Source organism: Corvus brachyrhynchos, unplaced genomic scaffold (genome assembly GCF_000691975.1).
Source record: "Corvus brachyrhynchos isolate BGI_N302 unplaced genomic scaffold, ASM69197v1 scaffold32, whole genome shotgun sequence".
Taxonomy (NCBI): Eukaryota; Metazoa; Chordata; class Aves; order Passeriformes; family Corvidae; genus Corvus; species Corvus brachyrhynchos.
The window spans coordinates 9664946-9679843 of NW_008237919.1; the positions used below are offsets into that span (position 1 = coordinate 9664946).

Below are 14898 nucleotides of genomic sequence, written 5' to 3' on the forward strand. Positions count from 1 at the left end.
TTCAGCAGACTTCCCAGGAGTCTTACAGAGGGATTCAATTATTATGCAAGCACTGAAAACCTACACACAATGTTAAAAAAAAAAAACCAACAAAAGCTTGCAATTTTCAGAAGATGGCTTTCTGCCTGTTGAAAGGTTTTCTCCCCTCATTATTTTAAGAATCCCATGACTGAATGTAGCTGGCCGTGGATCTAAGAAAATGGACTGAGTTGTGTTTCTGCTCTGGTGTTTCTAAGCCTCTTCTAGATTTTTTTGCAGTCTTCCACTGCTGTGCTGGTGCAGTGCCCAGAGGTGATGACAGCTGTCAATCACAGTCTAACAATTGCAGTCCTGGCTTTACAAGAGCCAAAGTAAGTGCATAGCTTTCCTTGCTCTCACTGACATGGTCCCAGTTTAGGTCTTAGCATACCATCATCCTGAATTTGTTTTTCTTTCTTTTGTACAGGAACTAGCCTACCGCCTGTATTTTAGTTAATTTAATTTGAGTTTCACAGGTAAGCCTTTCCTGGAAGTCAAAGCAGTTGCACTTATCCCAAGCAGCAGTAAACAAATATGAGCTTTAGCTCCTCAGACAGATCAATTAAATGGCCTGCCCTTAATTATACATGCTGTAATAACAGTTCTAAGAATTCTCCTCAAAAAACCACCACCAACATAAAATACATACTTTTCTCTTTAAATCAAACTTTAATCTTCATCTAAAAAATGTCAACAAAGTTGACTGTTTGGGGACTGAAGAAATAAAAGGGGTTCTGCCAAATAGTCAAATTTGAACTTGATGTAAGCAAAAGTAAATCCAGTGAAAACCCACACTGCTGATCTCGTGGCATATGATCTGAATCATATGGGCAATATTGAATATCAATGGGCAATCTTTTTAAACTTAAAAACAATAAAGCTTTGCTGCTTCTTTTTCCCTAAATTTTTAATGATGTAAAAAGGAGTTGCAAAATACCTTAGTAATGCATAGAGATAAGGTGAAACATTTACATACACCTATTGTTAACCTACACGTGAATACTGAGCAAAATGTAGGTCTTACAGTATCTGTGTACTTCCTTTGCATAGTAATTCACTTATTATTGTGTATTGGCTGACAGCAAGTTAAGAGTTTATTTCCACGTGTTTCCAAAGTGATAAACAGTTCCTAATTGCGAGAAGAGCTTGTTTCTACTCATGCATATTAAAAAATCAGCATTTACATATCCTAGGCCAAATACTGCTCTTCATGCTCCTGTGAAGGTGCTGGGGAATATCAGTGGGATTATTTACAGCAGGGAAAGCTTTCTTGCACAGTGTCCTGTTAGAAGTTCTAAGTCCAGGAAGAGTGAGATCTGGTTGGGCACTCTCAAGTTACCTTATGAATGTAACTTTGTATGTTACATGAAAGCTCTCAGCTCTTAGAGTTCAGTCCTCCTTTTGCCCCAAACCTTTTCATTCCCAAATTTCAGTAGCCCTTTCAGAGGTGTTGGCTCAAACCTAATCTGCTGTGCCGAAGTGTGATTTGCCATAATGTTTGAAAATAGATGCCCCCCACGGGCTTGGCATGGCAGCACATCTGTCTGCCACAGGGTATGGCTTGCATACTTACGGCTTGAGGATTGTTACCAAGCCTGGTTACTATGAAAACAGAACAGGGCAGGGGGTGAGATGGTGCAGCAATGAATCAAACTTCTAAGTAGGAAACCTGTCTGGAGGCATGTGGCGTCTGACTCGGAGGGTCCCAAACTGCTGTGTGAGACCCTCACTCTGAGCCCAGCAGAGGCAGGTCACATGTCATCACTCAGGCACTGACACTAGAAAAAGCTGATGTAAATGAAAGCAAGCACACAGAGATGCTACTCACTAATTTCACATTGGTCTCCTTCATAGCCTGAAGGACAAATGCATTTTCCCAGATAGAAACACGTGCCTCCATTGAAACAGGTTGTTGTACAGTTTGCTGAAACAAATAAAAGAGGAACAAACTAAGTCATTAATATGAACTAGGTCTAACTTGGACAATGTTCTCTGCTGCTCATCATAAATAAACATTGAGTAGCTTGTAAAAGCAGGATTAACCTCTTCTCATCTGGTTTACAAAGTAAGACTGAAATGCAGTTGTTCCCACATAATGCTTTACACGGGCACACACACAAGGCAGTATAGAATGAGACAAGTGAACAATACCGCAGTGAGCTCTCTGAGGACAGACTGTGCTACATCTTTATCAACCCCCCCACATCAAGCTCTTTGAAGGATTAAGGCACTATTGCTATTGAAACTGCCAGCGTCTGATAAAAGGAGCACAACCTAGGACTGGAAGCTACTTCTACAAGAGGATACTTCACTACAGTTCTTAAGTAACGCTTTGACTAAAAAGAAACCTTTATGAGTTTTTCTGTGTGGTGACATAGATGCAAATGCTCTGTCTTTCAGCTGCCAAATCACATTGTGTTGGATGTGACTTTTCACCAAACAGCTGGGATTCACATTAATCCTTCAAGACATTGGGAGCATTTAATTTAATTGTGCATTTGAAGCGCTCTCTAAATGTGGTAAAAGTCTGTTCAAATACTAGATACAAGACATGAGGGCATTGACACCAACAGTTTGTGCAAAATAATAGGAAGGTTCCCATTATTTCGTTAAAAAGTCCTCTAGGACCTTTTGCATTCAGCCTTTACTTCATACAGACCTGCAACAACAAATGCAGCACAATGTTCTGCTCTGCCATGAGCAGGTCAGTTATATTTCTGCAGGAAACTACTTGGTTTTTGTCTACATGGTAGCTTAGACTCTTCCAAATTACTGTTCTGAACAACTGATTGTTCATTTTTACCCATCATGAGCCCCAATGCAGCAATAAAAAAAGAATAGCCTGCGTATTTTTTCATGAGTCTAGATGTAGCACATTAACATACTAAATAATTAGTAAAATTAATTTTACTACAGGAAACTAGAGCTCAAATAGAGATTTTTTTTTTTTGTAATTCTATCCCCCCCCACCCCCTGCTAGAAATATAAGTGATTTTTGTGGTAAGATCCACAGTGAATCATCTGAAGGGATTATGCAAACTACCCCTCACAGTGTATGGACGCCTGCAAATTCCTATATTCTTCCAGGAGCTGCCAGGCTGTGCTACAGCATCTATTTTAAGAATCACAATATTTTTAAAACTTATTTACTTATTGCTTGCCTGCCTTTCCCAAATGCACTCCTAGAGGGAAGCTGCCACAAGTGAATAAAGAGAGGCTGCTGGGTGCAGAGCCCGGGGCGGGGTTTAGCTGGCGTTTACCTTTGTCGCAGTTGATGCCGTAGAACCCCGGGGGGCAGATGCAGAGACCGGGTGTAATGCACAGCCCGCCGTTCATGCAGCGAGGAACACACAGTGCTGAGGAAGGGGAAGAGCAGAAAAAGCATCGCTGGTGGGACAGCAAATGGTATTTAAATACACAGCACATTGACTCGTTAAGCTACTTTTCCTTCTGCTTATTGTTCTACATCACCTTTGCAAAGTGCCTCTGATAGGGGGTAAAATCTATTGCATCTTTGGTTTGTAACTGGCAATTTCTGTGTAGTGCTACTAAAAAGCGAAGGCTAATTTAAGTTCAAATCTGATTCCATATGTAAGCAGAAATTGCCTCTTGTAGAGTTTAATACCAGACAGGGGAGAGGAAAGTACACATATACACCTACACACTCTGGATATTTAAAATCCCGTCAGACAAGTCCTCTCTATAACTGTATTCTGGTCCCTCAGCTGTACAGGCAGCACTGTCTCAGAGGGGCCAGTAACTCAGTGGGGTTACCAGGCAGGCTTTACAATGAACCTTCCCTACTCCTGCATACCTGAGCATAAGCATGGTTACCTAATTTTGGCTAGGAAAGCCTGCTGCACAGCCAAACTGTCCTGCATGCTCCCAGTGAATCTTCTTTGGAGCCCCTGTGCTCTTCCAAGACATCTCTGCCTTGTGGCCATCCCCAAAAAGCTCTGCAGGGAGGCATGTTAGGGGGCAATGCTTCACTTTGTGGTTGCCCAAAATTGGTACATGCAGCGAGGTTGGGTCCATGCTAGTGTGTTAAACAGTACCCAGCGTGAGGCCAAATGGCCTCGTGAAATCATCTTGTGAAATTGTTGGTGGCTCAGCTTTGTCTCCCCTGACCAGCAAACCCTCCTGGCCATGGTCCTGGGATGAGTAGTGACCACAGGTTCCTCCCAGGAGTGAGTTTGTAATGGTTTGTTGGAAGGTAAGAGTTTGTTAAACATATGAATGTAAGCGCTGCCAGTTGCCCTTCAGGCTAGAGAACAGTCCTTGATCCTTTGTACTTAATATTTTTGATGTAGCCAGAGCATCAGGGAGTGAATTATTGTATTGGAGTCACGCTGCGGAGGGACTGCCACTGGGAAGAGGAAGGGAGGGATAGGAAGAAGATCTAGTTTCCTTGCCAAGTCACACCAATTTTCTGGTCCTTCACTCCTGGAAGTGTTGGTTTGAGATATTATTCACTAATGGAAAAGAAAGAGAATCTTCCCTTCATCTTCCCATCTTTGTTTTCAGCCTGCTTACAAATCTGATCTTATCTCCAAATAAACAAACGCAGAGCAACTAAAGCACTGTGCTTTGTTTCCCAGCTAGTCCTCATTAGCAGAAGAATTTTATTTAATCTTCTTGCCAGATGGATTCCCTGTGATTAAGGATCACTTAACTATTGCATCAGTTTTTGTTAAATGCAATCTGTGAGAGAGAAAATATTTTTCATGTAAGCAACTCGTATTTCCATTAGAACATGGATGATAATAACAATTCACTTACATGTTTGAACTCAAAATATACGAAGTCTTCAGAACAGTCCATTCTTAATTTTAGGAGAGTCTACAGTGCAGGAGATACAGTTTTCTTGTGATTGATGTAAAGAAGAGAGTTGAGATTTTTTATTAAATTACCTTTCTCACAATGAGGCCCATAAAATCCATCAGGACATTCACAGACGTGTCTTTCATTGCAAACCCCTCCATTTCTGCATCCTCCTGGACATTCCGCTTCATAAAATATAACAACAATCTAAATTAAAACGTTATATACTTCAGCTGCCAGCCAGCTCTCAGTAGGCTCAATATATGTCTCCGACACAACAGTAAAAACATTTGCTGGCAGACAAACACTGAAGAAATGGAAATTCAGCTAAGATTTCTTTAAGATAAATTAGTTTCTCTCTTAGCAGTCTACAAATAGAGGTTCCATCATGTGTTCACGTGTGTGATGTACTTGTTGACGGACTGTGCGTTTTGATTGCTCTGCTGCTCTACAAGCGCATGAGCAATGTGGACGCTCTGCTTGATCCAGTACGTTCTTTTCTGCGTGGAAATGAGCAGGCAGCTTAGTGCAGAACTGAGCAGACAACCCAGTGCAGAACTTGCATGGCTGGTTAGACCTGCCCTTAGTGTGCAGGACCAGTTTCAATTTCTGCAGCCTGAAGTAGACGTCACTGCAACTTGCATTGCATTAATTACCGCATCTGTTAGTACTGAGGTGACAGTGATGAAATCTCTGTTCATATGGAAACGTGAGCATCAAGACTAAATGAAAGAAGGCCAAAAAGAAAGATGAAAGCACTCCTGCACAATGGTCCTGTATCACCATCAACACTCATTCATATCTCAATTATTGATCAAATACGTAAAAGCATTTGGCAACACTCACAGGATCATACAAGGATGAGAAATACCTCTGGGTGCCACCACCATCCTCAAAACATGAGAGTCCATCAAACAAGAAGACAAACTAAATCAAACCCAAAAAGGACTTCTGGGTAGAAAAACAATTACTCAAAAATACCTTCCCAGATCCCTCACAGAGAATAAGGCAGGCAGGAGAGGCTGGCTCCTCTCCTCAGAAGAACTTAACATCACTAGGGATCAGTTGTAGGCACAACCTCCTCATCCTGATGCTCTGTCGTGTGACATTCCAAGTGAGAAGGTTCAAAACCTCTGAGGTAAAATGATATGCCTTAAAAGTAAAGCTGTTTGCAGCTGTAGTTATAGTAGTAAAGAGTTTTTTGGTCCTCCTGTGTTCTAACACTGTACTCTAGGACTCTTTCTGGAAGTGCTTCTCTCTTTGTACCCAAATGCAGAGCTGCTATTCATTACCAAAAAAATGCATGCCTAAAGGCATACCATTTCAAGCAGAAAAATAGGAAAACATAATTTTTTTCTTTGTGACCACCTCTTAGCCACAACAAATCCTCTCTTATCCACAAAATTGCTCCCTTGCTCCCCTCACTTCCTCTGCCAAGGCCTTTCTGTATGGCCAAGAATAACTGGAAACAGTGACTAGGGCCCTGACAGGAGAAACTGGAGCTCTTCACCATGTATGATGTCTTTCAGAGGAAGGAAACTCACCCCTACTCTAACACCAACCAAAAGAAGAAATAAGAAAGACATTTTTATCCTTCTCATCATCTGTCCCAAAACACTGCAGTGTCCACCTTACCAGACACTGGGCAGAAATGGGAATTATTCCAGTATGGGCTGGAAAAGATGATGTGAGAAACTCCTCCTCTGCACGTCTGTAGAGTTTGGAAAATCTTCCTTGTGTGTCTCAGCTGGCTCCAGAAACAAAGGACTGGGACAATAACCAACCCCAGGTTTATTGAGGGGTCATATGATGTAATTCTGCTAAATTGTTAGAGATTACAACTCATATAAAAATGGTAACAACAAACAATAACACAGAAACGATAACTTGGATGAATGCTACTACTAAACTGAGCCCTTCCTCTTTAACACACTGTTTTCCACAATACAGACCTGTAACTCTTCTGTCCCTGTTAGAATACCCCAATGCTATTTCCAAAGTTTATTAAGTTCAGTATCTTTGAGCTGAACTGAAAATAAGAAGATAGGAAAAATTTTGTGTTGTATTTACACCAGGCACACAACTTCATACATGAGAACTGGCTGATTTTGCATCCTTTAAGCCTCCATTTTTCTTCCTGTTTCTCTGCCCACTTCTTCTCCCCCTCCTCCACTTTCCCTGGGCTAATTGGCAGCATCAAGGCTTCAAAGGAGACAAGCAGCTTTTCTATTTAGGCGTAGTGAGGTTTCAAAGAATAAACAGCTCTTGCTCCTGCTGTTCGCCCTTCAAAGCCACACTACAGCCAATTATCTCAGAGAAAATAGTGCAGAGAAGAAAATGAGAGACTGTGAACGAAGATTTAATAGGAGAAGAATAAAAATATTTTTCTTTGTATCAGCCCTATCATGGGTTAATCCGATACAATTGCACATGATACGGGATAACTATCTTGTCTTAGATACTGATTTTTCGATTTCCATAGCCTCAGCTTAAAGTGATAATTATAGTTATTTGTGGTTTATCAAATTCAAATTAATCCAAAAAGTCTTATTACATAGTGTTTATGGTTCATAAATTGGTTGATTAAACAAGTGCTCTCCTCTCCAAGCCAACTCTGCAGTAACTTCATGCTGCTCTTCTTCTGTCTGCTTGCTGCTTGATGACTGGAAGTATTGAACACCAACTTCCACCATTTTACTGGTATCGAAAGCCAAGAGGTTGCACCTGAGCTACAGAGGAGGTAAAGCCAAGTTTTGCAGAAATTTTCTAATTTAAAATTTTTGTATTCAGTTTGGATGCACAAGTTTGAGATGTAAGTAACTAAAGGCACCAAGTTGGAACTAAGGCACTGATAGCATTAATTGATAGCAATGTCCCCACTACAGCCCCCAGAAGATCAGTTCCCCAGATGACGTGCCATTTCTGGAAATATTAACCTCAGCCTGCTTTCACAGAACTAACTCTCCTCCAAGCACCTCAAATCATTTGCTAACAGGGGGTTTTCATATGATACATCTCTATCAATGTCCTTAATGTGATGAGCAGTGAACAGGAGGAGGGAGAAATGTCTCCAAACCAGTCTGTTAAGGGAGCTCAGTAAGAAAAGGGTCACTAAACACGTAGTAAATGACCAGCAAATGCACACAGAGCCAGAAAGCCTGGAAATCACCAAGATTGCTACACACTGTGTGGCTGCTTTATTTCCAACCTCTCTAGCTCTTATCCTAAATGAAACATAGGACAGTTAGGTGACCTGGTCTAACAGTATTCCAGCATGTTGTCTTCAGTGTTACCTTGCTGACAGGTTTTAAAGAAGATGGCATTCTGAGGTGTCTGGAGAATAATATTGCCTTCTGAATTCATTATGATCACGTTCACTTCAAATGCTGCAACCCCATCTTGTTTTCCAAGGCAAGGAAATCCAACCTGAACAACTAAAAGGATAATAATAACAGTAGTATTTATACTTACATGCACATATATATATACATATAAAAGCATACACTGAAATACTAAAAAAAATAGATCATAAATGTATTTAAGCTTTGGAGGAATGCCATTGGTGAAAACTTGTAACACAGAGACACAGATCACTTTATTTAGAGATGGCTCCAGGGTTAGAAGTACAGCAGCACAGAAGAGCTTGTGCTCATTTGCTGATATAACCCCAACAGTCTACAGCACAGACAGCGGTCTTAACACAACCATACTTTTCTTGCAGATGAGGAAATTACTCATGTGGAAGTATCTAAGGATACATCAAAACAAGCTGGAAGCCTACTTCTAATTTTCTGAGTTGAACTGCTCATTTCTGAGTCTAAATTTTCCATGCTGTCATATGACTTCTGTATAAACATATATTTTGGGAAAAAAAAGTTACTTTAGATAAGTTTTATGGCTTGGATATCACAACTAATACCTAAATAAGATGCTTATCTAACCAAAACTTACTCCATGAAGTGTTGGCAAAATGGTACACTGGATAAGTATGATCATAGGTGCAGTTTTTAAAAAGAAAGCATAGACACCTCACTCTGACAGAACTAGTTAAGTATAGTGATATTTGGACATTGCCTTTCCAGGAAAAGTATACAAACACTTTTGAAATACAAAGAGTTTAAGCAAATAATTAAGGCCAGTAAATCTGGAGTATTTTAATGATGAAGTAAGCCAAATACCTCAGAGCTATGGAATTCTCCACTGTTATTGTCACAAATGATCTTAAATAATCTTCAGATGAAATGATTTTATCTCTTTTCTTCAAAATTGGCTCTTCTTAGCTGCTTTATAAGTCAAATCCAACTAACAGAAATTGTTTATTCCTTTCTTTTGAAGCTGGCCTGAGATTTCAGAACTAAATACTGAGCTAACAGCCTTACATTTGGGTTTAGATTGCTTGTTATAAAAGACTTTGCAAGCCATAATTTGGCCATTTTTTGATTTGCTGTCTTGGTAAAATACCAAATAATTTATTGCTGAAACACATTCTGCTTCTGGTAAGTCCTACAAACTGAAAGGTCCCTTGAAGTTCTCATTCTAAAGAAATTACAGTTGAAGGGTTTTACACCAACCTTTTCAAAGACCAAAACCATGCAACCACGTGGCAAGAAGGAAACTCTTACAGTGGATTAAATACATTTTAAATGCAGTGAACTTCTTAAGCTGTAGTAACCTTCTTACAGGATAAGTGCAGAAAATCAGTGCTTGGATTGGGATGTGTTTTAGTTGAGTAAATTGCAACGGGGAGGAAGACGTGGCAGACTTTTAATGACAGCGCTATAGCTGTATCTAGATTTCACTGATTGGTAGCAACCCCTCTGAGATCTGGCTGTGGTTTAAATGCCTAGGGAAAAATCCAGCAATGCATCTCTAGAGACCAAGGCCACAGGTTATAAACCTTTTATTCCAGCACTGCCCACCCTGGAAGGGCCAAAATTTTTTGACTTACAATATGTCTGAACAGTTAGGCACACAAAAATGCAGTACAGGACCCACCTGTGAGCAAAAACCACCTGGATCCTGGCCGAACTCTGTGGTGGTTCAGAGCTGAAATAAAGCCCCTAAACTCTGCCTCAATCCTTGCATTTTTATGCCTGTTTGAATAATGCTAAGTACACACCAATAGCACTACAGTCAAACCAAAGCACAGAGAGAAGTCCCTTGCATCATAAAACACAGCCACAAGCTCCCGTGGCCTAATACAGTGCTGACCAGGGCTGGGGTAGGGCAAACCTCACCTCTGGTCCCTGCTTCCCAAATTCAGGGTGCAGTTTACATTTGTCCATCACTGGCTAAAAACAAGGAGAGGGAATCACAGATCTGTACTTCTTTCTGTTAACCATCTTCCTACCACCAGGCCAGAGAACAGCCTTTCCTGCACATATAAATTTCTGCATCCTCTGGAGCACTTGTATCCAGGGCTGCAGAGCAGATGGCTCTAGCAGGAACAAGGAAAGTTTAACTAATTTGAAAAGGAACCTAAGGAAACCTAGTGACTTAAACCTAGCTTAATTTTAGGTAGTAATTACAATGCTCTCCTAGGATGCAGATGATGCAGGTTTAATACATTTTGTCTGGGAGGTCATGGCTTTTCCCATTGTTCAGGAAACCAAGGTTCCCTAAATTGTCTTCAGCAGAAGCAGTCTGAGAGTAACTCCTGTGTGTCTGCACAGCCCTTCAAGTTTGCAAGAAATTGCTTTACCCACTAGACAAATATGCCAAGGCCACCATCAAAAACAGCCTTTAGTCCTGGGTGGGACTTCCTAAGAGACATCTCTGAATGACCAATTTCAACAGAAGCAGGCATGAAAGTTCTGGAGAATATACATACACAGCCCACTGTCACTCTCTACCAGCACGGTGGAGAGAGCAGAGATGGTGCTGCACTCAGAGAAGACACTGATTTCTGCCACTGAGCTTGGAGAGATTTTCGGCATCTTTGGATGCTCAGTGCTTATATTTTACTGTCTCAAAACCAGCAGTGGGCAGGGAAAGAAGGTCTCCTGAGCCTGGCTGGTGGGCTGGTGAGGCTGCATGAAATGCACGAAGTAGCACTGTGCCAGCAGCCTGGCCATGCCAGCCTGCACCGGCACTGCACTGCCTGGGTCAGACAGGGACAGGAGGGGCTGACTCGGGCCACTTAGGTGGCCAGCTCTTTCTCAGTCACACACCACTACATTGCTTCTGGGCACAGACCTAGAGCTGCGTTTACCTCTCTGAGTGTGGTGTTCAAGATGTTAATCATTGCCGCAAAAATGACTCACTTTGTTTTGGACTTGCTAAACCTCAGACTGAACCACTAGACCTTATAGACTTTCCCCTGCAGCCAGAAATGAGCAGCCAGCTGCTTCTCATTGGGCAGATATCCACACTCCTCTCAAACATCTTCTTTTAGACAAGCTGAGTAGTCTTAGCTCTTTAAGCTTCCAGTGGAAAGCATCTTCTACAGCCTTCTTAACGTCTTACCATGTGTTTAGGTGCAACAATATCCACGTTGTGAGCACTGAATCAGGTACCAATCCTGGGATTTGGAATGGGATTTCCAATAAGTCTAAGGAATCTAGGTGGTTTAAATCTCACTTAAATCCAAGGAGAATTTGGTACCTCATCTCAGGATATACTGAATTAGGGAAAGGTAAGAGAAGGACAAGGTTGCATCCAATGAGGAACAATTGGGTAGGTTGTGACTCTTCAGTCTGGCAAAGAGAAAAAAAAATTCAGGGGGTACATAATTGATGTGTACAAAATCATGGATAGGACCAACAGTATGGATTGGCTACCGTCTCTACCGGTGCATGGACTAGTGCCCATCAGATGAAGCTGCTGCAGCCAGACTTGAAGCAACAGGAGGGGGATCTTCGTGCAATGGGTGGCAGTGAACTCCTTGCCAAGGTGATTGGAGATAACAGAAGATGATATGGACTCAAGGAGAGCCTGAAGAAGTACTAGAAAGAGAGATCTGTAACCCATGTGGGTTTATAAAGTAGACAAATCATTTAAGACACAGGAAATCCTCCAAGCTGAAGGTAGTAAAAGCTGAGAGTGTAAACAGAAGTATCATGTATGCTTGTCCTCCTTTTGCCCTTCCACAGGTCTTCTTACGGCCACCATTGGCCATAAGGCAAAATAGAGGCTAGAGAGGCCCTACAGCACTAAAGCTGTTCATACGCCTCATTTGGAGGTAGACAAATATCCTCAAAGAAGTTACAAAAGTCCACTGATTTTTATAAAACCATTGGTTTCAATTACCTCTGAATAAGGTGTCTGTCAATCCTCATACTTGTTTCCCACAATCATGTTTACTATAGCTGCCTTTCCTCTTTTATTTCTCCTTAATTGTCTTTAAGGGCAATTAATTGTCTTTGGGCTAAAACACTTTTTCAAAAAGCACCAACTGTTGATTTGTTACTAAACACAAGCTTGTGGTTGAATTTCTTCTGACATCTGTATGTGCAGAAAAATGCTTTGGTAATGCAGTAGATCCAGGCAAACTAGACTAGATTTGCCAACTCTGTTTTGCCAACACATTAATTACAGCAATAACTACAAAGTAGCAAACAACCACTACCTTTATAGCATGTATTTACTTAGGACTACTAAGTTAGTTTTGGCCAGCTAACAGGCAGTGTAAAAAACCCACCATCATAGTAGTGTCTCACCATTAACAGTGTACATGCTCCAAGTACTGTACAGGTACTGATTATCAATTGCTACTAAACACTGGAGCACTGGAACGCCAAACAGGACTTAAATACTGCTTATATGTACATTCAGTGCAGAGGTGCCCTGCACATGATCCATGGAAGGGAACACCATGGACATGCCCCTGTTAGTCCTGGAACTGAGGTGCTGATGCTGCCAACAGGTAAGTCCTTTCGGCTTTAATAAGGCCTCCCATCATGATGGTTAACAGACCTTCTGCTGCAACTGTGAGATCTCATCTCTGGCCTCCCTGCACTTGTAGATTAAGTTTTCCTAAACACGGTCAGAAGGGGTAATTTTGGTCTAGCCTTTCTAGATAGTTAAAAATTAAAGGAGTAGCTAGCTTATATCAGAGTGCTGAGTGCAGCAGAGAGTGCTTCTCACATATCTCACCTGCTTTATATCGAGATGGAAATAATGCTTAAAAAGAATTTGGCCTTTATGACTTTTAAGTTGCTTTTAAGTGTCTTTATTTGACATTTATTGGGCTTGCAACCAATTCAATTGCAGCAGTTGTGGTACAAATATCATAGCATCTTTCACCCAAATCTATTTTCAATACTACTCCTTCAATCCACACTGAATGTAGAGACCAATCACTCATGCTAAATTCCAGGTGTCACAGCAAAAAGCTGTATTGAAACATTACTTCAATGACAATCTAATGGCAAGGTGAAAATGGAGAATATTATAAAAAAACTTCCAGAATTTATCCACTGAAAAAGAGAGAAGGAAGAAAGACTCATCTAAGATGAAAACTTGTGTGACAGTGCTTCCTTCATAGTCCAATCCTCCTGTTTCATTACTCATTTCTTTCCCACATTTATCCCACAGACAGGCTAAGGCAATTTAGGAAACCATGAACACTAAGGCACTACTGTCATCAAGAGATGTATTTCTGCCTCCCTACCAGAGGCTACCACCTATGAATCCTGAAACAGTTCACATAAACTGTTATTCATCCACTTCAGAGCTAACCAGATTCAATAATCTTTCATGGAAAGCTTTTTTACTCCGATCAGCTCACTACGCAGCATGGTGCTTCTGAAAGACTTGCATTGGCTTGGGCTCAGCCTCTGCTGTGGAGCTGTAAATTCCAGTGAAGGACTAAGAATGCACAACTAAGGGATAAATGATAATATCCTAAACTAGAACTTGTGTCTTTGAGCTGAATGCCTGGTGACCCCAAATGAAAGCAAAACATTTTCGAACTGCAACCCCTGAGAAACAGAATAATTTGATAACTTTTCCCATAGTGATCAAAGAATTTGTTTTCCAAAAGTTGCACAACTTAAGTAATAGCATTCATGAATTTTATGCAACACTTCTGCACAAGTTTCTGCTGATTTATCTACACATAAAAGCTTCATGTGACTTGGCTCAGACAAAATATGCTGCTGTACTCAGGCAAGGCATTTACAAACTGTTCAGTGCCAAGTACTGTGGCAAGCATTTCTTTAGGCAATAAACTTCAGAACTACAATTCATAATAAGATATTTAGACTTTACTGGCTGTAGAATATTTTTCACAGAAACAAAATTTATAATATCAACAGTACAAACCTGATGCTTTATGAGGAACTGTTCCAAGCAGGGGGATATTTATAGTTGGATCAGCCATTATGCCTTTATCCAAAGACTGCAAAGACAGGAACTCATAGTAGTACTCAGCCTATGACAAAATAAATGAAAAACCTATATTTATTTTAGTTGTATTCACAGAAGGAAACTATTGAGCACACAAACTACAGCAGAGAAAAATACTACATTTTTCATTATGCAATTCACTGGATTAATTTCTATAATTTCCCTGAGTGCTTCTTGACCTAAACATAATTTCCAGATCATTTCCTCTTATTTCAGAGATTGCAAGTGACCATACATTAATCAGGATGCAGTATATCAGTAAGGAAAATGGCATGCCTACAGTAAACAAATGTTATAGAGGGAAAATGTTTTTTACAACCCACACTGCTCATCTGGCAGACAACAAAAATACATGGACACTAAGCTAATCCTTAAAGCTGTTTTTGGGGCAGAATCCTCCTGGAACTGACTGGTGAGCCTGGATGACCTGCCTGTACCACGAGTGCAGTTTAAAGGGCATAGGCACATACAGCTGTGGCATGAGATTATCCAGGCTTGCTCTTGGTTGATCTGCACAGCACAGCGCACTGCCTTGGGCACACAGGGCTGGGCAGTGAGTAGCCACATTGCTGGAGTGCCACGCCAGGACACGTACCTTGTTTACAGCTCTGACCCTGCCTTGTTCTTCCCCACCTTGTTACATTGTCCCAAGGGTGGAGCTGAGAGCTCTCCTACCAAGCTGGCTTCATGTCACTCATTAACTGCAACATA

General features: G+C 41.0%; 1 protein-coding gene across 1 annotated transcript in view; it reads right to left on the reverse strand.

Annotated features, from left to right (window-relative positions):
- WIF1 (WNT inhibitory factor 1) overlaps positions 1-14230 on the reverse strand; it is a 20374-nt gene extending 6144 nt beyond the window's left edge. The window contains exons 1-5 of the mRNA XM_008632791.2: positions 14104-14230; positions 8133-8273; positions 4929-5024; positions 3279-3374; positions 1847-1942 (exon numbers count right to left, since the gene is read on the reverse strand). Coding sequence (XP_008631013.1) covers positions 1847-1942; positions 3279-3374; positions 4929-5024; positions 8133-8273; positions 14104-14161 — 487 coding nt within the window. The 5' untranslated portion in view covers positions 14162-14230. The remainder of the gene's footprint in view (positions 1-1846; positions 1943-3278; positions 3375-4928; positions 5025-8132; positions 8274-14103) is intronic.
- Between the last annotated feature and the right edge of the window lie 668 nt (positions 14231-14898).